This window comes from Arctopsyche grandis, chromosome 11 (genome assembly GCF_051622035.1).
Source record: "Arctopsyche grandis isolate Sample6627 chromosome 11, ASM5162203v2, whole genome shotgun sequence".
Taxonomy (NCBI): domain Eukaryota; kingdom Metazoa; phylum Arthropoda; class Insecta; order Trichoptera; family Hydropsychidae; genus Arctopsyche; species Arctopsyche grandis.
This window is the reverse complement of record NC_135365.1, coordinates 22,133,816-22,156,538: the sequence shown is the minus strand read 5'-3', so window position 1 is coordinate 22,156,538 and position 22,723 is coordinate 22,133,816. Positions and strand designations below refer to the sequence as shown.

Here is a 22,723-nt window from a genome sequence, read left to right as displayed (position 1 = left end):
CACAGAGGTGTTCAAATGTATAATGCCCTTCATGAAGGCATTAGCCAGCAGCATAGCTCGGACGTTAAGCTTCTGCTTACCGTCAAGAAGGTGCCGGGTTCTATCCCTGAATGAAAATGAATTTTTCAGAGTATGCTGTTGGTCAGACCTGGATTTGTGACTCCAGGTCGATCGTTTCCTATCAGAGTTTGCCAATTTTCTCTGATTTCATTGTTGAAACGGTTCCCGGAAAAAAAAATTGGCTAAAAAATCCTTCCTACCTACTATGTCACCACTATTTGAAATTTGATGGATGTACAATAAAAATTTATGTACAATTCATAGATGTCTCGTTAATTTGCGAGTTTATTCAGTGTCTCGCAATTCAACGACTTACAATAAAAAAATGCTGCATTTGTATTTGTTATTGGCCAGGAAGGTGCATTGGGATTTACCTGTAAGGCCTTCCTGGTATATATGTAAAATAAAAATAAAAATAAAATAAATAAAATAAAATAAATTAGAAGTTCTAATAACATTGCTGCTTTCTTGAAGGGTGTTTTGCTATTTGAATAAATAAATAAATAAACGATGTCTGCCCGTGGTAGTCGTCAACGTCCGAATACGGATTCGGCATTGGAAGAATAAGAATATTTATTTAAAATTAGAGATAGAGAAATAGTAAAAGATGGGGGCGAAACAACCAGCGGAGAGTATGAAGAAATATAATATAATGCAGTGGTGGAAGGCGAAAAGGTGGTTTCGAAAACAATGGCGTGGTTGTTTATGGTGCCGGTGTCGGTGCGGCGGAGCGAGCAGTTGGCAGACGTGCGCGAGCAGCAGTCGCGGTGGACCAGAGCGCGTATCGGCTACGGCTAGCTGAGGCCATTCAAGTCGCCGCACTCCACACTCCTCACTCCTCGCGGAAGCGCACCGGCAGCCGTGCGAGAACGTGGACGCGCGCGCAAACACGCACACACGCAGCGTAGACGCACAAGTGTAGAGCGGAGAGTTAGACGCGCACGCAGACGCTCCATGGTGTGGCGGCCGCAGAAGCCCCCGCCGCAACACAGCTAGTCTTAGCAACACCAGCAGCAGCAGCAGCAGTCGGCTGAGAGCTTCGTGGTTGTGAGGAGACGACAAGTCGTCAAAGTGGCGGGTTATATAGTAGAGTGCGTGCGGGGTGGCGGTGGCGGAGGGGAGGGGAGCGTGGGCATGAACATGAATATGAACATGAACATGAACATGAACATGAACATGAGCATGAACGTGGGCGACGAGAGCCACCCGAAGACGCTGTACGTGGGCAACCTGGACGGGTCGGTGGACGAGGAGCTGCTGTGCGCGCTGTTCTCGCAGATCGGCGAGATGAAGGGGTGCAAGATCATAAGGGAGCCGGGCAACGACCCGTACGCCTTCATCGAGTACGCGTCGCACACGTCGGCGGCCACGGCGCTGGCCGCCATGAACAAGCGCGTGTTCCTCAACAAGGAGATCAAGGTGAACTGGGCCACGTCGCCCGGCAACCAGCCGAAGACCGACACCACGAACCACCACCACATCTTCGTGGGCGATCTGTCGCCGGAGATCGAGACGCAGACGTTGCGCGAGGCGTTCGCCCCGTTCGGCGAGATCTCGAACTGCCGCATCGTGCGCGACCCGCAGACGCTCAAGTCCAAGGGGTACGCGTTCGTGTCGTTCGTGAAGAAGGCGGAGGCGGAGTCGGCGATAGCGGCGATGAACGGGCAGTGGCTGGGGTCGCGCTCCATCCGCACCAACTGGTCCACGAGGAAGCCGCCGGCGGCCAAGCCCGAGGCCGGCGCCGCCAAGCGCTCCAAGCAGCCCACCTTCGACGAGGTCTACAACCAGAGCTCGCCCACCAACTGCACCGTCTACTGCGGGGGCTTCGCCGCCAACTCCATCTCCGACGAGCTCATGCAGTCCACCTTCTCGCACTTCGGCACCATCCAGGAGATCCGCACCTTCAAGGAGAAGGGCTACGCGTTCGTCAAGTTCGCGACCAAAGAGGCGGCCACGCACGCCATCGAAACCATTAGGAATACCGAAATTAACGGACACACCGTCAAATGTTTCTGGGGGAAGGAGAACGGCGGGACCGATTCGCAAGTATGCACCACAACACATCACACAACTTTCCTTTCCAACTGTATATAGATCAGTAGCGGCTCGTCACAAGTCACAGGCAGAGATTTATCGGGCTGTAGTAGCTCGTTAACCATACTGGTGACCAAATGTAGATCAGTAGCGGCTCGTCACAGACAGGAACTGCAGAAATTAATCGGACTGTAGTAGCCTGGTGATCAAATGCAGACAAAAGTAGCATGCATTTGTACTATACTTGGGAGCTGTAGTAGCTCGTTGACCATACTGCTGATCAAATGTAGATCAGTAGCGGCTCGTCACAATTCAAAAACAGGAGCTGCGGGGATTAATCGAGCTGTAGTAGCTCGTTGACCATACTGGTGATCAAATGTAGATCAGTAACGGCTCGTCACAATTCATAGAAAGAGGCTGCAAAGATTTATCGGGCTGTAGTAGCTCGTCGACCATACTGGTGATCAAATGTAGATCAGTAGCAGCTCGTCACAATTCATAGACAGGATCTGCAGAGATTAATCGGGCTGTAGTAGCTCGTTAACCATACTGGTGATCAAATGTAGACAAAAGTATCATGCATTTGTACTATACTTGGGGGCTGCAGAGTTTAATCGGGCTGTAGTAGCTCGTTAACCATACTGGTGACCAAATGTAGATCAGTAGCGGCTCGTCACAAGTCACAGACAGGAACTGCAGAAATTAATCGGACTGTAATAGCCTGGTGATCAAATGCAGACAAAAGTAGCATGCATTTGTACTATACTTGAGGGCTGCAGAGATTAATCGGGCTGTAGTAGCTCATTGACCATACTGGTGATCAAATGTAGACAAAAGTAGCATGCATTTGTACTATACTTGGGGGGTTGCAGTAGCTCGTTGACCATGCTGGTGATCAAATGTAGATAAAAGTAGCATGCATTTGTACTATACTGGGGGCTGCAGCTTATATGGATGTATTTGCATTGTAATGAGAAGGCTGTAGCCCCGCAACCCATATAGACGAGCCGCCACTGATGTAAATATACCGTAGTGGGATTGAAATAATACCCTTTCACTATCACCCGCTGGTAGACTTTACCCCCTTTGAGTGGTAACGTCTTTTCTATTTCTATTATGCCACATTGAAAATTTCGCCACCATTTCCATCTAGAATTATTTAGAAATCCAATCGAAAGCAGGTATAAAAATTGTAGTTTGTGTAGTAAAAAAACCTAAATAACTACCGCTGAGGATTTCCAGTTTTGTAAAGGTGTGTTTAGACTCTCCGATAAATCTTGCAACAATATAAAAGAAATCTATTAATGAATGTATTTTTCCAATACTAGTTCCATCTTCTTCGTTGTTATTAAAATGTAATGCTCACAATCTGAAATACTCTGCAGTTAGGGATTTCCATCGGGAAGTTCTGCTATGGTTACAAATTCAGAAATTCCGGTGTAAACCAGTCTTTATAAACATTGACTCTGATTATGCGACCCATTTTCAATGCTACCTGGAATGTCTTAGCGGGTAGCATTCGTGTTTATTTTTTACAAGCTAGGAATACAACGCCTATCGGCGTATTTCAAACTTGTTGGCAAAACGCCGATCAGCGTTGCTTAGCATTCAAAGGGTTAATCTAATACAATAACAAAATTTCAAATGAATCTTGATAAATGTACTATTTCCTGGATGTTTTGACCGCATATTATAACAATGCGATATGTAAGCATTTTTCTCGTTACCTCTGATTAATATATGTATGATGTGTCTTTTATGTAATTTGTTTGAAATGTTTCAGATTGTTCATTGTTTATGTTGTTTTAGTTCGTCGCTAGTGTCCGTCTAGTATTCTAATTCGTTGTTTAAACTAGACGTATGGAATTGAAGAAGCCGACTCGTCATACTTTTTCAGTTTTAAACGATACATTCCTTGTAACGCAAATTTTTTTATCGACAGTCTTTCAGAGAATATTCAAAAATTTCATAGCATTTAAAGAACTCTACTCATACTACTTTTGTAGATCTCAATTTTGAACGATGTATTCCTTGTAACTAAATTTTTTTTTTACCGACAGTCTTCCGGAGACTTCACTGAGAATACTCAAATTTCACAACTCCGGTCTGAATCGTCCGTTATCACTAGAGATTGGACACATGTAAGAGCAATTTTCTTAGAAATAATCAATTTCTCAAAAAAAAAAACCGAATGGGCTTTGTAAAACGTACCGTTTTTGAGGAATTGAATTGAATAGAATGTCTAGTAGAACCAGCATGTAGCCGATCTCTGATTATCGCTGGTCATTTTTTTATACGTTGAAATGTTTTAATTGTTTCACCAAAGATATGTTTTCGCTTTCAAGTCTTCCAAAGTCCTCTTCCATCGAAGATTTTATTTTATTTTAATTTATTTTGTAGTTGTAGCAGATTATAAGCAAAATCAAACTATACAACTAAAACATGTCAAGTCGAGGAATTCTTGTTTTTCCGTTTCATTGAATGCATAGCCATATTGCATCATATTGCATTAGAAAGTTTTGTATTACCTTTTTCAAATTCCTCACTTGCGACGAGTGACTTTATTGCCCGAGTGTACCCAACTCTGGCGACCAGAAGGCACCAAGAATCCGCCCACTAATATTCAATATGTGACAATACAGTCACAATTGTTGGTAGATTTTTCACTATGTAGTCTCCGGCAATTAGTCACCGAGTGTGGCACCCTTCAAACAACATCTTGGGGGATCGCGACAGTTGCTCAAGCAATAAGCCGGCAACCGATATCGCTGGTCGGGTAACTTTATGACTCGGGCAACCAGTGTGGCGTGCTCCATACAACTGCATACATTTGTTCTGGTCACTTCTATTGAACCACTTTTGAAGATTTACGACCGAAACATTCTTCCGGAAATTAGTTCTCCTATGATTTGATCGATTTGATTCTTATGATTGTAGTTTCCTGCATTTAATTGTTCAGATATGTGTTTTTATTTTTCCTGTCCTTGAAATTCTTAGTATTTATCATACAAATGGCACTCATTCTTCATCGGGTAGATTTCATCTTAAATGGCACACATTCGCACATTTCAATTTGCACTTTGATTCATTACGAAACAAACATCCTTTCTATGCAAACACAAAAAAAAAAAAAGAAAAAGCTACAAACAATACTCATAATATATCAATACTTTTATTTATAGCATAGTTACTTTGCAAATTTAAAGCTGTTATTATTAGATTGACCGGTCAATGTCTTTATGTATTTGAACAATGAAACGGCGGCTTATGACCGTAACAGTCTTTGTACAGATTTCGTGTCTCATTCACATTCGCCATACATCTTATTCGGAAGCGAAAAGTAAATTCGTTCGATTGATTCACACCGTTTAAACCAACCGCTCGACACTTAAATTCGCTCGAAATTATTATCGTCATTGTGCACACATACACACACACACACCGGTCGTCATTGTTTCCCTTTCTGAATCATCTGTCACCGTTGAATTTACCCGTAGAGTGTAGGCCTGGTATATGTAGTATGTCTGTATATATATATATCTCACAAAACAAACAACACTTGCCGGATTTTTCCGGTAGTTTGATGGAAAGCACGACGAATTCGAACGTGCATTCAAATTTCTTTGTCTTTGCAAAAATAATGCTGAGTCACAGATTAGTAATCAGTTATTTCCAAGTTGGTTTATTATTTTTGCGTCCGATTAATATCATCGAGAAGTCTCGGGTTAAGTAAATATGAAAATAATAAATAATATTAAAAAAAAAAAAAACACTCGATGAATCACCGTGCGCTGATAACGACTTGCGAATCTTTTTATCTACCGTATATTTGCATTATAAACCGTCACAACTGTTCAAATTCAATCGCATAATTGATTACATTACACACATGTTGTACGAATTTGTATATATGTATGCATACATGCATACTTTTATCAACATTGTATGAAGCGGCGGGTCTTTGAATATGCATTGAATATTAACCGCGGCTCAAATTTTGTAACCCGGTGCTTAATTAACGTTTCAATTAAGTGTATAATTGACTGACACGACGACTATGATGTTCGTCTCCCTTTCTCTCTCTCTCTATAAATTATTATGTAAATTGTTTACTTTCGTTTGAAAAAAAGCTCAATTCGTAAACATTTTTTATCTGCATATTCGCTCAACGTGCCGATTGTTGTTTTCAGAATACGACTACTGTACAACAGCAGCAGCAGCAACAAACCGGAGCACAAGGAGCACAATATCCGTATAGTTATCATCAACAAATGAGCTATTGGTATCCTCAGGTTTGTATATCCGTGTATTTGTCATGTTTATGTATATATATATATATATAGATATTGTCGTATATGTAATCTCTGTTCTTGCTTTTTTTAGGGCTATCCTGGAATGCAAACTGGTTACATGCAACCGGGTTATTCATACCAACAGTATGCCGCTGCCTACAATAGTCCTCAAGCTGCAGCAGGTGAATTATAATTGACGTCGTATATGCGTATAGAATTCGTGCAAAGTTCTCAAAGCTGGGATGTTTTTAATGACGGCAGGATACGGTTGATTTTGAAATGTTGCCTCTTCTCAATGTGTAATTGTGAAGTTTGTATATAATAGGTGATTGTTTGAAAGCGATGAAAATGACTATTGATTGGTGGTTAGGTAGTTGAATCGTTTCGGAAATGAACGTGGATCTTTTTTATATGAGAGTTGAGTCCTTGTTGTTCTCTAAGAGCTGTTCTTCGGGCCACACTGTGCAACTTAGTTGAGGGTGGCTTTGTCGCTCTTGGTCTCGCAACTCGGGAGATCAAAAGCGATCAAGAATTGGCTCAATATGTGACGATGCAGCCACATGTGCTTATCGTGTTCGTCGTTTTTTCACTAAATCGCCGAGTGTGGCACCCTCCAATACAACGCCATACACTTTGGGGATTGTGTTGGTCGGTCAAGTCACAAAATCGTCGAGACCAGACCCAACCTGGATCTCGCTGGTCGGCGAACTTGAGTTTCACTTAAGATACCGGTGAGTTGCACAGTGTGGCATGTTTTTGTTCATCTGCATACTTTTGATTTGGTCGTGCAACAAGTCGTTGGTAGATTTTACAAGTCAAGTCTCCCGATGTGGCCCAGCTCTAAAACGAGTATCACCACATGGAACTAAGATTTTCGTTTTTGCTCAGTAATAGTTTCTTTTTTCCGTTTGGACCTTTGCTCAATGTGAAATATTAGATGGTTTATTATCCTTTTGTATTACGATAGTGTTATCATTTTGTCAATGATAAAAGAAACCACTGTAGTTTGTCGGTAATCTAAACGCCATATCTACATATGTGGAGTTTGAGGATACTGGATTCTTTTGATGACTAATTGGTACTTTTCTGTTATACGGGCGTATCCAAGCATCGAATATACACACATACATACATGGCATAAATGGCCGCTAGGTGTCGCGTTACATGAATGGCCGCTAGGTGTAGCAAACAGTTTTAGTAAAGTTTATGTGATGGTATATAATATGAAACCAAGATCCATTTAAAGAGATTCTCTCTGCAATTAGACAATACTGGTCTGTACCAGAACATATGTATGTGAAATTCAGAGACATATAATATATATGTATTCATTTATTAAAAACAGAAACGTACAGTATAACAATATTTTTTCACCAAGGAAGTTTCTACATATTTATTTATTTATCCATTATATACCACAATAGGTTTCCCAAGGCGACATCTACGACTCTTCCGCTTTTAGTTGTCCCTCTTCCCAATTCGTTGAGCAAAACTAAAGAGTCGATTGCAGTGCGCCTCAATATTGCTGCTGCTTCGTTCGATTATGTATAACAAAATTATTTGAGAAAGGCGTTTTTGATTTTTATCGATAATGTTACTGAACCGACAAGTACTGAATAATCTAATAAAATGGATTCTGAAACTGCATATTTTACATGCTATGTATTTTGATAAATAAAGGAGTTCACTATTCGAATTCTCTAGACTGATTTAATGCATAATAGAAAAAAGACATCAGACCTGTTATCATGCATGTATGTTATGTAAATGGAATGTTTGAGATTTGGGCGAATATGCGTGAGGACTTTGCGGGTATTCTATATTTGACATACGTATAATAATGTTATTGTCGCTTATCTAAACGTTGTGGTTTTGAATGTTGTGTTGCAGGTTATAGAATGGCAATGCAACCTGGAATGGGCGGCGGTTGGGGTGCTGCGCCGGCGGCTGGCACCACGCAGCCTCCGGTGATGTACGCTGCTATGCAGCAATACCCATCTCAGTGAGACTACCCTATTTCGCCCCACAATCACCTTAACATGCACACACCCTTGCCAACTACGGAGATCCTTTCATAGGGAGACGATGATTCATTTTTATATATAAAAAAAAACCATTTTATCAACACAGTTATTACCGAAGGGTGAATGTGGGGCGACGATAATTTAAGTATTTTGCACGCCGAGAACGTTGCTATATAAATATAGATTATTTAATTACTTTCTCGGCTTGGCAAAGTATGATATGAAAATTTTGAGCACGCGCCGTCAGTATGCCGTGAAAGACATTTGATTATATTCTAATTCTTCGAAAATTGTGATGATACATATGTATGTATACAGTAATCCGTTTTTTATTTAAAATACGAAGCGTGTTCAAAAAGCAAAAAAAAAAAATTAATAATATTTAAATATAACGATGGAGTTGTACGCGAAGAGGTGCTGCCGGCTTATCCTCAAGGTGTATTTGTTATGAAACTTGTTGATAAATGACAATTGCAGTTGTGCTGTCGCTGATGTGGAAAAGTTATTTATAAGTGCGTGAAAAAAATATACGCATAGTTAGGGCGATTTACGGCATAACACAATATAATAGCTGCTAGAACCATAGTTATAGATAGGAGAAAAAAATAATTTTAAATTAAAAGTGAAAGTGAAGAGTAATATTGAAGAAATGAAGAGCTGACTAAGTACGAAGGATGCTTAGGGTTAAGAGCTTGACTAGTTTTCTATCGGCCCATTCCATGTATAATTACCCCCTTTTGAACTGGACAGACTGTGGCGCCAAGATTACAGACTCGTGAGCACAAACACCCGTTCCCTGTTCCGTTTTTATATTCTTTTCTCTTTTATTTTTTACTTAAATTCATTTATGATTAGTATAACTGTTGTGATACATACCATATTGAAGAGTTTTAAGTATCCGAGGAGACTTCTAAACAACATCATATTTACGGAACGCGTTCCTCCTCTGCCTTGTTATGTAATATATGAATATCTGTGTTACGAATACAGCTCAATATTAATGGTGTAGTTCAATCTTTTGATTTCATATGTATATTATGACAAATTATGTTTTTTTGAGTTACAAATTTGGACCTGTATTATAAAATTGTTTTTTTTTTTTTTTTTGTTTCAATGAAAGTTAACTAATTCAAATATTTGTATAAAAGTGCTGGTGTGTCAATAAAACAGTGGGTCTGGAAATTGTTTCGTTTCATTATTTTTATTTTTATTTTTTCTGTGTATTTCGTATGTGAACTTATTATAGTTAAATACTTAGGCTTTATTTAAGTATTATTTTAAGTTAAATGAGATTGTAAAGGGAAGGTTTTCGTCGTTACTATTGTATTCGATTGTATGAATAAGGAATATGTATTGTAACAAATTTTTATATATTCAAAAGTATTATTATTATACATATATACATACAAACAAACAAAAAACATTTTGTCCTAAAATATAATATGAACAATGAGATATGATGGAGTTTTTATGACGTGCATATTTATTATACGTGCGTCGTTCAATGGCACAAAATTATCACCTCGCTGTATCATCCTTTTGCATTAGCTTTCGGTTGACTCGTTAACTCTATGTATGTATAGTGCCGAGAGATGCGAACGATGACGTTCACAATAATATTAAATCATTTATACGGATTTACCGAGTGTTCGGTATTTGGTTCTGTTGACCTGTGAACGAACCTATCCTCTGAAATTAAAGAAAATAATATAGATAATCGTATAATTATTTTATAACACTTCAGTTTAACGTGTATTACAAACCTGTGAAACTCCGGCGACCAGAGCCAAGAACGACTTCTTAGCTGGACGGCAAAATTTGTTCCCGCCTTCTTGACAACATAAGTTCGGGAAGCAGTCCAATGAAGTATTGCAAGCTTTCGGGAATAAGTCGAAGGCTTTAGATGGTGGGGGTGTGCATTGAAGGTAGCCCGCCATTGACGTCAATGCTGAAGTTACATAATATTGTTAGATCACATTTGGATTATTATAGAGTTAAATCAATTGCTCGGCTTACGGGAGTTAAAGTTCCTAGTGCCCGGGACTAGGTCGAACCTTGGCACGGCCGCTCTGCAGTAACGCTGAGCTCCATCTGGACAGCATATCCTCGGCCAGCACTCTGCGTCAGTCTCACAAGGTTGCACGTCAAACCACAGCTCGCCGAACGGCTCCAATGGGCAGTCGCGGGGGATCAAACCCAATATTGCTACAAAAAATAAATTATATAATAGCAATGTGGTATAAATTTATTCAAATCTTTTGTTTATGAGAAATGGTACTTGATTGATGATGGTGAGGATATTGTAAATGGAAACCGTACGAATATGTATAGTATGCGTTTTAATGTTGATATTTAGTTGGTGCAAATAATTTTGTAAACAGTAAAAGTACAATATTTACATATTTGTGCCGTCTTAAGTTTATTATTAGCTTGTGGTCAGAATGGAAAAAATATTTATTTAACATAGATTACGATTATATGTAGATAATTGCATTCCGTAAGTCAAATTATCTTACAGGATTGTTTCCTATCAAATATTGATGGTATAAGAAAAACATTACAGTTGTTGACCATTTGAATTAACACGATGGCAGCCGCTGACTCATATTTGTATCATATTGGGTGCACAACGCTTACTGGCCGCTGATACTTATATGATTCACGACTGCGCGAACTGTATCAGTCTGCTGATATATTTTTGTATCACGTTTGTGGCCAATGATACAATTTGGTATCATTAGATACACGTTTTCGTTTATGACGAAAACGTGATACAAATATATTCGCGCAATCGTGAATTATATATGTATCAGCGGCCAGTAAGCGTTGTGCACCCAACATGATACAAATATGAGTCAGCAGCCACCATAGTGTTAATATAATACTGTAAATTCATGTATTGTTATCAATTAGTAGTCAAAAAGATCATCACTGAGGGTACAAAAGAAATTTAGTAGGGTTATTAAAATTTTGACTTAAAAATCAAAAGAATCTTGTAAAATAAGTGACCCAACAATTGTAGTGTTTTTCTTTGTCCATTATTTTTTTACATGTTTATAAGAAATTTTTTATACATACTCAAATTTTAGTTTATATTAGTTTCCTCTGAGTGTGGCCATTTCAAAAATTTGATGCGTAAAACAAAAGAACATTTTTTAAAATTATGTCCACTCGATAATCGAAAAGTGTGAAAAAAATATACAAAGATTAAAAATTTGATTTAATGTTTTTTTTTTTTACTATAGTTGATTCAAAAGTAAATAATCACGATAATAATGTATGTTCATTAGAACATAATAATGTATGTTCTAATGGCCAATTAAAATGTTTTCTAGAAAAGTAAGTTGGTTTAATTTATGGCCAAAAAAGAGCCGAGATCAATAATATAATAAGATTGAATATATATAATAGCGCTATTCTGTGTAAGATAACGCTCGCCGTACTATAACAGTCGTTTCGATTTGACATATGTATGTCACAGTTAAAACACTGCCAATATAGCGTACAAACATAATAACAGATGAACAAAAAACTTCTATGTATATATATATATATATATATATATATATATATTGTTTGCTACCAATGTTCCTTCTAGGCAAATTAGTCTGAGCATTTAGCGCCATCTATTGAAAATTTATTTAATTAATTTTATATGTCGGTAGGTAGGTATTTTTACCATTTTTTTTTCACATTAATCAATTGAATATATTCAAAAGGTATTTGAGAAAAATACGAGCGTGTGCGGATCGAACACAGGACCGACATATTTCTTTTAATTTTTTTTTATTTAATAACTTGATATGCCATAACCCATGCGATGATATTTCATCGGGCACAACACTAGTATAATATAATACAATACTTACGTAGATGCTCTTGTTCCGTTACTGGAGCTGAGACGCCTCGAACACATCTTTGATTGCAGCACATGAAGTCAGATCCTAAGCTTTTCTTACATTCACTGTCCTTCTTCACACATCTGATGTACAAAATTTGGAACGGCACATCTTTATCCATCGGACACACTAGTTTCTTTGCCTCTCCATTATCCTTAGCAACTGTTCTCACATATTGTTTTATCCATTAATATCTCATTTTACAATAGATACGTAATTTAACTGTGCATTTTGTTTCTTACCTACTTTTGCTGGCACTGGTTTTATCGTCGTAGTTGCCTTTCTTGTCGTCGGTGCTGTTGTTGTGGTTGTCGGCTTTGGAGTTGTAGTTGTAGTTGTTGTTGTCGTCGTTGTAGTAGTTGTTGTAGTCGTGCTTGAAGATGTGAGTATCGGTATTGGTTGATCATCGGGGAGTGTTATTTGTATACCTCTAATCATAATCGTTTTATTAATGCATTTTTTTTATTATGAATGGATAATCTTGTGAGGAATTTGTACTGACGATGATGGACGTCGATTTTTTGCCGATGATGACGACCGGCCTTTGACTGCTTTAGTGCATCTTGGACTATCTCGTCCGCAGCATAAGTATCCCACTCCCATTAAACCGCAATCGGCGTGTGCTTCACATGGTAGTGGAAAGAACTCGAATGGGATATTTTCAGGAGCTGGACATCTTAAACTCGGCTTGGACTTTTTTGAAACATTGGACTTGGCCGGCTTAACTGTAATAACATTGTTTAATCATTTATGAGTTGTGATTTCCGAAGCCGAAACACTTCTATATGAGCTGTTATATTTGAAATTGGCGTAAGTCCACTTTTATTAACTGAGAAATATCTCGCAAAATATTAAATATAATATTTCGCGTTTTACAATATTTAAAAATACTGATGGCATGTAATACGTTTATTTTGCTTTTCCAAAATTCTGGACATATCGAATTATTGGACTTCGCCACTTACAAATATAATGGCCAGTGGTGTCACCCCAATTTTAGAACAACGGGTTTACAATTTATTTTTATTTTTATCTAATATATAATTTCGAAAGAGACTGTATGTATGTATATATTTTTGGTTGGGAATTTCGTAAACAAGTCAAAATTTCTATGACGAGTCAATTTTTTTTTCGATTAAAATAAATTTAATAAAAAAACAAATGAATATTTACTATTAGATTCGCCATGTTTACGCTGTTTATATTACAAATACTGAGCGAAGCCGGGTAAACAAGTATATAATATATATGTATATATTTTTTTTTCCGTCCAAGGTAATATATTTCAATATTTACTTAATAGTGAGGTGGATGAAATTTTTCCTTAAACATTACTTGAATATTATAATATTTCTAATTATTATTTGTATAAATCCACTAGCTGTTAAATTTTAATTCAATAGTGCTATTTGATTTTTTTACGTTGCTTTGCTGACGTTTCATTATTAATGAGTTTAAGAATGATATTTTAAAGCTTAAAATTAATTATTTTTGAATAGTAATAACTTATATAATGCGTTTGTTATTTAATTAAAATATAAAAACTTTGAATAACGAAATAAAAATTTGAACTATGAGCACCGCGCGAGAAATTCAAATTAAGAAAATCGGAGATCAACATAAAATCATGCAATTAACATTCATATATAACTCAATGATATAATAAAAACTACAGAACTTAAAAATAAAAGGACAATAGATCAACGGGTAAATAATAATCAACAATGGAACAATAACATGCAATACAACTTACAAACGACAGGCTGAAACCCAGACTGGTACAAGTGACATTTTTAAAAAAAGCTGGTTTGAGTGCTAAAATAATAGCATTTCATATGGTTTGGTGATGCCTAGTCAAATGTGAACCGGTCACAGGACAACTGGTCGCTCTAGATCGGTCACTCGTGATCATCCGTCACGCTAAAACTGGTCACACCCAAAAATTCGACCAATTTTTAATTTTTGGGTGTGACCAGTTTTAGTGTGACGGGTGATCACGAGTGACCGATCTAGAGCGACCGGTTGTCTTGTGACTGGTTCACATATGACTAGTAGTCCATTTACCTTTCATATATGCTATTATTTTAGCACTTAAAACAGATTTTTTAAAAATGTCACTTGTCCAGTCTGGTTTTCAGCCCGTCAAATAATCCTCCTTCAAAATCGACATTACACTAACACGATGAAGATTAAAATATTTTATTAAATTGTGTATAAAATTTAAATCTAAATCTAAAAGTCTTAATATGTAAATGAAAATAAAGTCTAACCGTAGTAAAACTGAAATAAAAAAATACGTCCGTTTCGGATCGAAAATGTGCCAAACTGAAAGACAAAGAACTTTGCACGTGTCTGAAAAAAAATTGGAGTCTTCGCCTTTCTTTGGGTATTTACAGAAGGACGCAATAAAGCTTATGACTAGAAGTAGGATAGTCACAGTGCTATCCATTGTTCGGCAAACCTTTAACAATGCATTTACAACCTTTGAACAATACACGGCCCCCTCAGGCTCCGGTGACTACTTATGACATTTACTAGGAAGAATGATTCCGAGTGCACACTACAGACACATCGAATGGGCTGGCTAACAGTTAATTTTGCTTGTGCATAACGGAAAAAAAGGTCTTTTCTCTTTACCTGCTATTTTATTTTATTTTATTATATACATATATACCATTAAGACCTAACAGGTAAACCCCAATGCGCCTTCCTGGCCAATTACAAACAATACCGCATTTTTATTATACAAGTCGCTGAATCCCGAAACACTGAAAACTCGAAATTAACGTGACATCTATGAATTTTTACTTGTACATTAATCATGCTCAAATAGTGGTGAAGTAGTAGGTAGGAAAGTTTTTAGCCAATTTAATCGGGAACCGTTTCAACAATGAAATCAGAAAAATTGGCAAACTCTGATAGGAAACGATCAACCTGGAGTCACAAATATCCAAGTCTGACCAGCAGCATTACAGATATACTCGGAATAAATTCTTTTCAATCGAGGGCAACTCACGGGATCGAACCCGGCGCCTCGGTGCTAGGCAAAAGCCCAACCAACGAGCCATGTTCCTGGCTATGTAATCGACTGCGACCTTTTCAAAGTTGCAAAGTTGCAACAATTTGTAAAATTTTTAAAAAAAATTATGTGAATTTTTAGATTTCTAACAACATTTTCCGGAAACTTTTGATTTTTAACAACAGGTTTCCGGAGACCCATGGAAACCATTTGGATGACACCACTGATTACAGATGGATGTAACACCATAAAGATAATAAGTTTGTATTGATAAACCCAACTTCAGAAGACTTTTTGTACGGTATTTCTACGTAAGTTTTGTACTACATATTACTGCTCCAGAAGAATTTTAATGCAAGCGTTATTCTTCACATTGTTCAGTAGAAGGAAAATAATAAAGCTATTTATATATGAACAATTCCGTAATTTTGAAAGGAAAGAAATCGTATAAAAAATGATCAATGAACTTGATTCAAAAGATACTAAAGATTTGCACTTATTTGAGCCATTATTAGAGCGCGGATAGAGAGCGTGCTTTTCCAGGAATCGGGGCGGTTTGGCTCTATTTACAAAGCTAGAGTTCAAAAAAAAAAAAAGGTTTGGCGAACCTTTAACAATGCATTTACCACAATTAAACAATGAACGGCGCGCTCTGGGTCCGCTCTTTAGTCATTATTCTTTCCGAATAGTGACATATCATCACAATGAAACATTAGAAAGGGTGATAAATATGACTGGGAATATCTGGATAGGGTTAATGATTTTACTCGACAATTAAGTAAGTTACAATTGGTAAAATCTAAAAAAAGGCATTCGCCTTAAATTGTGTGATCATCCAGACTAATCACAGACAATCGAATTCACTGAGAAAGTAAAACACATATTATTGATTCCAATCTATTTTGCATCTTACTCAAATATACAATTTAATCTAAAGAATAATGACCTTCATTATCAGCACTCAATACATAAGGCGGCAAAATTGACACTATGAATGTCAACGTTAATACATCAATAAACTTCAATAACATATTTAAGGCGATCACTTGGACTCTGGGTTCACTTGAGTTTGAATATCGCGCGCAGAAAAACGGTTGACGCGGTCGAAAGAGCGCGCGCGCGTCGACCAGAACCGCGCGAAAATGTAAACGTTGCTGCGCTCGAACACGTCCGGTCGTCGGGCAGTCACTTTCGCGTTTGTCTCCGGTTTCGAAAACCCGGCTGCGAACCGGCCGGCCTCAGTCGGGGGAGGCTGAACCGGTCGACCGGTCTATCGGAGAACCGGCGAATCCGCAACCGTTTCATAATCGGCCACTCGCTCGGCCGCGAACTTTCCCTTTTAATCAATGAAAAGTCTCCGTGTAATCTGTCAACGTGCTCTAATTGAAAGGGAAATACATTTCAAAGTCTCGTACATTTATAAGAAAAAATAAAACCAGAAAATATTCTAATTACATATAATATTATAATAGATTATATTATGGGGGGGGGGAAACCTTATACCTATACATATTAATATATATAAAAAAAACAATGTACTTACTTTTTTGTACTTGATTTCTTGCTAATTAATGAAAATATCTTACAATATATGTACTTACTTTTAATAAAATCTAATATATAATTTCGAAAGAGACTTTGTATGTAAGTATGTATGGTTTGGGTGGTAGAATCCGTGACGTTAAATTGAATAAACCAACAAATGAATATTCAAATAAATTTAAATAAAATAAATTTAATAAAATGTTTACTATTAGATTATCCATGTTTGAGCGGCTTATATTACAAATACCGAGCGAAGCCGGGTAAAACCACTAGTCTATATATATAATAAAAATGAATGTCTGTGTGTGTGTGTGTCTCGAATAGGCTCCTAAGCCACTGAAGCGATTACGATGGAACTTTCAGGATTTGTTGTATGCATGTCCGGGAAGATTAATGTGAAAAAAAAAACGGTAAAACACGGGAAAAACGGGAATGAGTGTCATTGCAACGCAATAATTTCAAACGTGTTCGCTACCTGCGTTCTTCCGACAAATGGGAACGGGAACGGGAACGGGAATTGCATGCGTTATTATGGCATTGCAACGCATGCCGGGGTTCAGCTAGTATTAAATAAAAATATCAAAAATTCATTTATTTTATAGCGTCTTATACGGGAGTTTCTCAAGCTTTTTCTTTAACGGAACATTTCAACGATCCAAAAATTTTCTTGGAATATTTTATTTATTTTATATGAAAGACAGTTATATAATACATGCATTTAAACCATTTGAGGTAATTTTGATAATTTTTCACGGAAGACATAGTTTGAGTAACCCCGATCTTGTACAATACTTCGGTTAATTAGGGTCATTTGTCAGACTTATACGTAATACTGCAGACTAACTGCATGTCACCAGGTCAGCTAATTGCTATAGCTACAAAGTTATATTTGTACTATATTCATATGTACATAAGTATTATTGTCATTAGAGAGAAAATCTTGGGATTTATGTCGATTTTAATTTTTTGACACTCGTTAATGTGTGTATATTCTCGCGAATAATGATTTTAACGTCAAACATTCTAAATTCAAACACTTAAGAAAATTCTGCTCGAAGCTGGCGATTAACTGCTATTAACCGGAAGATAATATCACAGTAACGATTAGTTACATATTTAACCTACATACATGCATGCATAGCTGGATGGTAATTCTTGTGTAATATTCATATCTAATATCACATTGCATTACCCTTTGAAATTGTTCTAATTAATTAGATCATGCATTAAAAATAATGTGAACTCGTCTATTAAAATATTGTTTATATGGTAACCATCGTTTCACACTTTTTCATCGAGTTAATGTTATAAAAACTAAAATTTTACAACTCACGCTTAATGTGCAGAGACGTAGCAATGTTTTTGGCGCCCTTGGCAAATATCAAATTTGACGCCCCATTATATTTTTTATTGGACTATCAAAAACAAAAATACTAAAATTAAAAAATAAACCTTTTTTAATTTCATAAATATCCCGTATTTCGAATGTCGCAACAGCAAAAAATATATATTTTTATTTTTAAAATGTATTGTGAAAAAAAAAAAATTAGAATATATTAAAGAGCTACTTGTATGTAAGGGAAAAAGGCGCAAAAAGGAGGCAGTATAAGGGAGACAGCATGTACGATTTTCCTAAGTGTCTACCTATAGCGGACCAACTATAGGTACAAAAAATGTATAACGAAAGCGTCAAATTGAAGCTGAAGTTCCATGAAAGATATTAAAACAAACCCAAAATATTGTTCCTTATTCTATTAGAATTATTGTGACTTAAAAGATTAAAACGAATAGTCGTTATCAAAGTTTATATTATTCGATAATTTATATTCTATTGTTAATATGCTTAAATTTGATGTCCGAACTTTGACCGCTGGTCGATCTTGAATAATTTGGAAAAAAACATAGGCGAAGGGCGCCAAAGGCGCCCCTTCACGCCCAGCGCCCTTGGCAACCGCCCTGTTGCCAATGCGTTGCTACGGCACTCTAAATATGTCATCAGTAGAGGTAGGATAGTCACAGTGCTATCCATTGTTCGGCAAACCTTTAAAAATGCATTTACAACCTTTGAACAATACACGGCCCCCTCAGGCTCCGGTGACTAGTCATCAGTTCATCACTAACTCATCAGCTCACTAATACATATCGATATTTCAACCTTGGACGAATAAAATTATATTGAAATGTGTAATTTTTTAACTTCACTTCTGTTTTAGTAAAATTTTGTCGTCGAATTCAAAATCTTGGGTGGTTTTAAAGTTACGTTATCAGGTAACAAATTTGGACTGCATTCATCATCAGCGAAAGTCTACATATGTATCTTCACGGTGCTTACTAAGTGAAATGAAATACACAAAGGAACTGACATTTTTTGACATTCACTTTTATATATGCAACGTTTTTGCGATAAATTGACTCGATAAGTATGCATTTACAAGTTTTGACGAAACTACCGACATACATACATACATAGATACAGGCAGTGGCGGACTGGGACTGAAATCAGTGCATGCCAGGAGTCAAAGGGGGCCCCACCCAGGGTTAAAATAATTTGTCCACCCCCCCCCCCATATAACAAAATTTTCTTCTTTCCATCACGCTAAAAATCAAGGGAAATTTTTTTTTTTTTTTTCAAAATTGGGAATAAACAAATTTAGGTACAAGAAAAATGGCAAAAGCAAAATAGATCCATAAATTATATTGTATATTTCGTTTTAACCCTTGTCCTAGGTAAATATAATGCATCATAAAAGAATGCGGCATAAAAGCGGCTTTTACTTTCGGTAGAAAACAATCAGGGACGTCATTTCAGCTTTTTCTTTGGGGGGCAGGGCAGGCAAAGATTAGTCAAATTGAATTTTTTTTCAAAAAATCTTTTTTATATCGGAATAAAAATGGAAAATATTCTTTACCTTATTGAGTTATAAAATATGAAAAAAATAAGCTTATTTTTGAAAAAGTAATTATAAAAAAATATTATGTAAAAAGAAAAAAAAGCGCCGCAGGCGAAAATTTTTTTCCACAAATCTTTACATAGTCAACATTAATCGACCATCAAACTGATTCTCCAAAAAACTATCAATTAACTTAATTTCTACCGACTGTCTTGTCACTTTATCTATGTACATATGTACGTAATAACATTAGATAAAGTTTTGTTTTGTTTTTTTTCAAAGCACATAGCAGCGATTATTTTATTAGTTACCCAAAAGTAACATACATAAGAAATACACGTAGCATTCATAGATCCATAGTATCTCATTAATCATTAAATTCATAATATTTTCTAAATTCACACTATTCCTTAATTTAGGCGAGTGCCCCCCTATGGCCCCCCCAAATTACGTCCCTGAAAAAAATGCATAATATTTTCAATTAATGTTAATCGAAAATCAGGATTTTGGGGAGGGGGCCCCTATCCTATATTTTTATTTACATGGATGTGTCTAGATTAGGAATAGATTTTATATTCGGAAACTGTTTAAAATTGTGTATTTAAATCTTACTATATCATCGAAGTATAATCAAATGTTATTTTGAAAGTATGAAGTAAATTTAAATCGCTGGTTGATGATGAATCATCCTATCAAAATTGTTTTAAGAAAATTTGTTTATTCCCATTTTTATTTCAGTAGTTAGTTGTTACATAGGTATTGGTATATACATAATCTTGAGGTTGGAATAGGCCCGGCAAAAGGGCCCACGCAAATGTTGAAACTTACATTTCAAGCCTAATAAAAAAGTTAACCGATCCTTGGGCTGTTAAAGCAGGTATTAGTTATTTGTGTATATCGTAAGAAATTTGTTTTGTTGAAATACCCAAACTTTAGGTCCTAAAGTTGCAATATCCTATACATTTTTACACACGTGAAATAGTTAAAAAGTTATTTAATTTTACTGAGGGCCCATATTTTCTAACAGATAGTGGGGCCCACATGCCATCGGGCATGTTCGCTTGTATGGCCAGTCCGCCACTGGATACAGGTATCAAAAGCATGCGTTCTTTTCGATTGCATCATCCGAATTGACTAAACCTTTTTTTTCCTTTCTCTTCAAATTTTAAATACTAGTAGAGCACGAGAACTTGCATAAATGTAATTCAACCTTTTCAATATTATGTAGAACTGTAAAAGAAAAAAATCATACATATTATTGCAATATACCTACATAGGTATTTGAAACGATCCCTAAAATTCGTACATATATCATGCTTAGCAACTGTTTTCTAATTTCCGTTTTGTGAATGAGAAAATAACATTACAAAAAAAAGGAGTAGTGAACGCTTTTGAACCAATTAATACTTTTTTTTTTTGAATGAGTGGAAAATTATATAATCTTTAGATTGGCTGGCCGTAAATGCACGTTACTTACTCAATAGCCGTTACGATTTAAATTGCTCGTAATGATAATGTCACTGTCATTGCGGCTATTTTTATACACGCATTACTTTATTAAATATCAAATATTAGAATTAAAAAAATAGCTCGAAAAACAACGGAATCAAAAAATTGTTTAATTTGTCGAACGAGATGTCGAAAATGGAGTTTCATTTCGAAATATTAAAAATTTCTCATATAGAGAGCGGATCGTTGGCCCAATCGCGCTCCACATTACAACGAATCGATTAGTCCGTCGCCGGATATATAATGCGATTTCTCGTAGACGAAATTAAAATCTGTCACCCCTCCCCCACAGTTTGAGCAGTCGTGAAGGACGAAAATGTTTCGCAGAATCTAACGAAAGCCGGCCATTGTTTGTGGAAACGTTTCGTCAAATGTCATTGGCGAAATTTTAAAATTTCAAAAGTCGCATTGTACGCGGCAGATTCGCACGAATATACAATATGTACATAAAAGATCACAAACGATTCCTGGATTGCAAAAATACTTCAGCGCGATTTAATAGAGTTTCAGCGTAGAGGAAGACTATTTGTGACTACCATACACAATATAATAAATCGATTCTTTTTCTGTTAGCTTAACGAGTGATGATATTTCGAGGTTGTTCAATTTTGTTTTATTTCAATACGCAACTCTTTATTTACACGGGTTTGGTGATTATTCCGCAAATATCCACCTCACAGAGTACAGCGGTCGGACTTCATGCCATCTCGCTTGCACCCAACATATTACGCGTTACAACCATATACACAACAAAAGCATTTAAATTCCAATTACCGCTTAAGTTAGTACGTTTAGATAAAAAAGACAAATATTGAGATAGAAAACCAATCCTTATAAACGTGGTGAAATAAAAAAATTGCCAAATAAATGAAAAATAGCACGGGAAAAAAATCTGTAAAAAAAATATATTTTTGACTTTAAAAACTCACTAGACAATTAATTATAAGTATTTTAAAGCAATGAAATATCACAATCAATATGAAAAACATCTGACTATTGATTCCAATACTCACTTTGAGCACAGCAATACTAGATTTTGAGTTAAATACCGCAAAAGCCAAAAAACTAAAAATCGCGCATTTTTTTAAACGCTTATATCTCGTAAACGATCACCAACCAACAAAAATCATTATCATATTCGAATTCAGTGGGTCAAAGTTAGTAAAGATTGGCTTGTCTCCGCTCTGGTAACTCAAAAACGTGATTTTTTGTTGCTCAGTGATAATTGATTGAAAATATGTACTTATTGCCTAAGTTCCTGATAAATGATTGGAAATACTTATTGATAAGATAAATGATTGAAATTTATGCCTAATAGTTTGTGCATAAACAAACTAATTCGTTTGTCGATTTGTTACACTATAACTGACCAGATCGATTCGTTCATGAACAAACTAGTATGTTCATGGATGAACGAAATTTACACTTGGACTGTAACATATACACAGCC

General features: G+C 36.4%; 2 protein-coding genes across 3 annotated transcripts; one reads left to right on the top strand and one right to left on the bottom strand.

Moving 5' to 3' along the window:
- The first annotated feature begins 761 nt into the window (after positions 1–761).
- On the top strand, positions 762–9,862 carry Rox8 (TIA1 cytotoxic granule associated RNA binding protein Rox8). 2 transcript variants are annotated; one of them, XM_077440693.1, is made up of 5 exons: positions 766–2,106; positions 4,155–4,235; positions 6,285–6,386; positions 6,478–6,568; positions 8,277–9,590. In XM_077440693.1, the coding sequence occupies exons 1-5, from the start codon at positions 1,195–1,197 to the stop codon at positions 8,390–8,392; spliced, it is 1,302 nt and encodes a 433-aa protein (XP_077296819.1). In that variant the 5' UTR covers positions 766–1,194; the 3' UTR covers positions 8,393–9,590. The 2 variants fall into 2 exon arrangements, with proteins under 2 accessions (XP_077296820.1, XP_077296819.1); XM_077440694.1 differs by lacking the exon at positions 4,155–4,235 and having other exon boundaries at positions 762–2,106; positions 8,277–9,862.
- Positions 9,763–16,524, bottom strand: LOC143918706 (uncharacterized). The gene is made up of 7 exons (XM_077440713.1): positions 16,275–16,524; positions 12,812–13,034; positions 12,552–12,739; positions 12,280–12,471; positions 10,427–10,615; positions 10,174–10,358; positions 9,763–10,099 (listed from the first exon to the last, which is right to left on the bottom strand). The coding sequence occupies exons 1-7, from the start codon at positions 16,357–16,359 to the stop codon at positions 10,049–10,051; spliced, it is 1,113 nt and encodes a 370-aa protein (XP_077296839.1). The 5' UTR covers positions 16,360–16,524; the 3' UTR covers positions 9,763–10,048.
- Between the last annotated feature and the right edge of the window lie 6,199 nt (positions 16,525–22,723).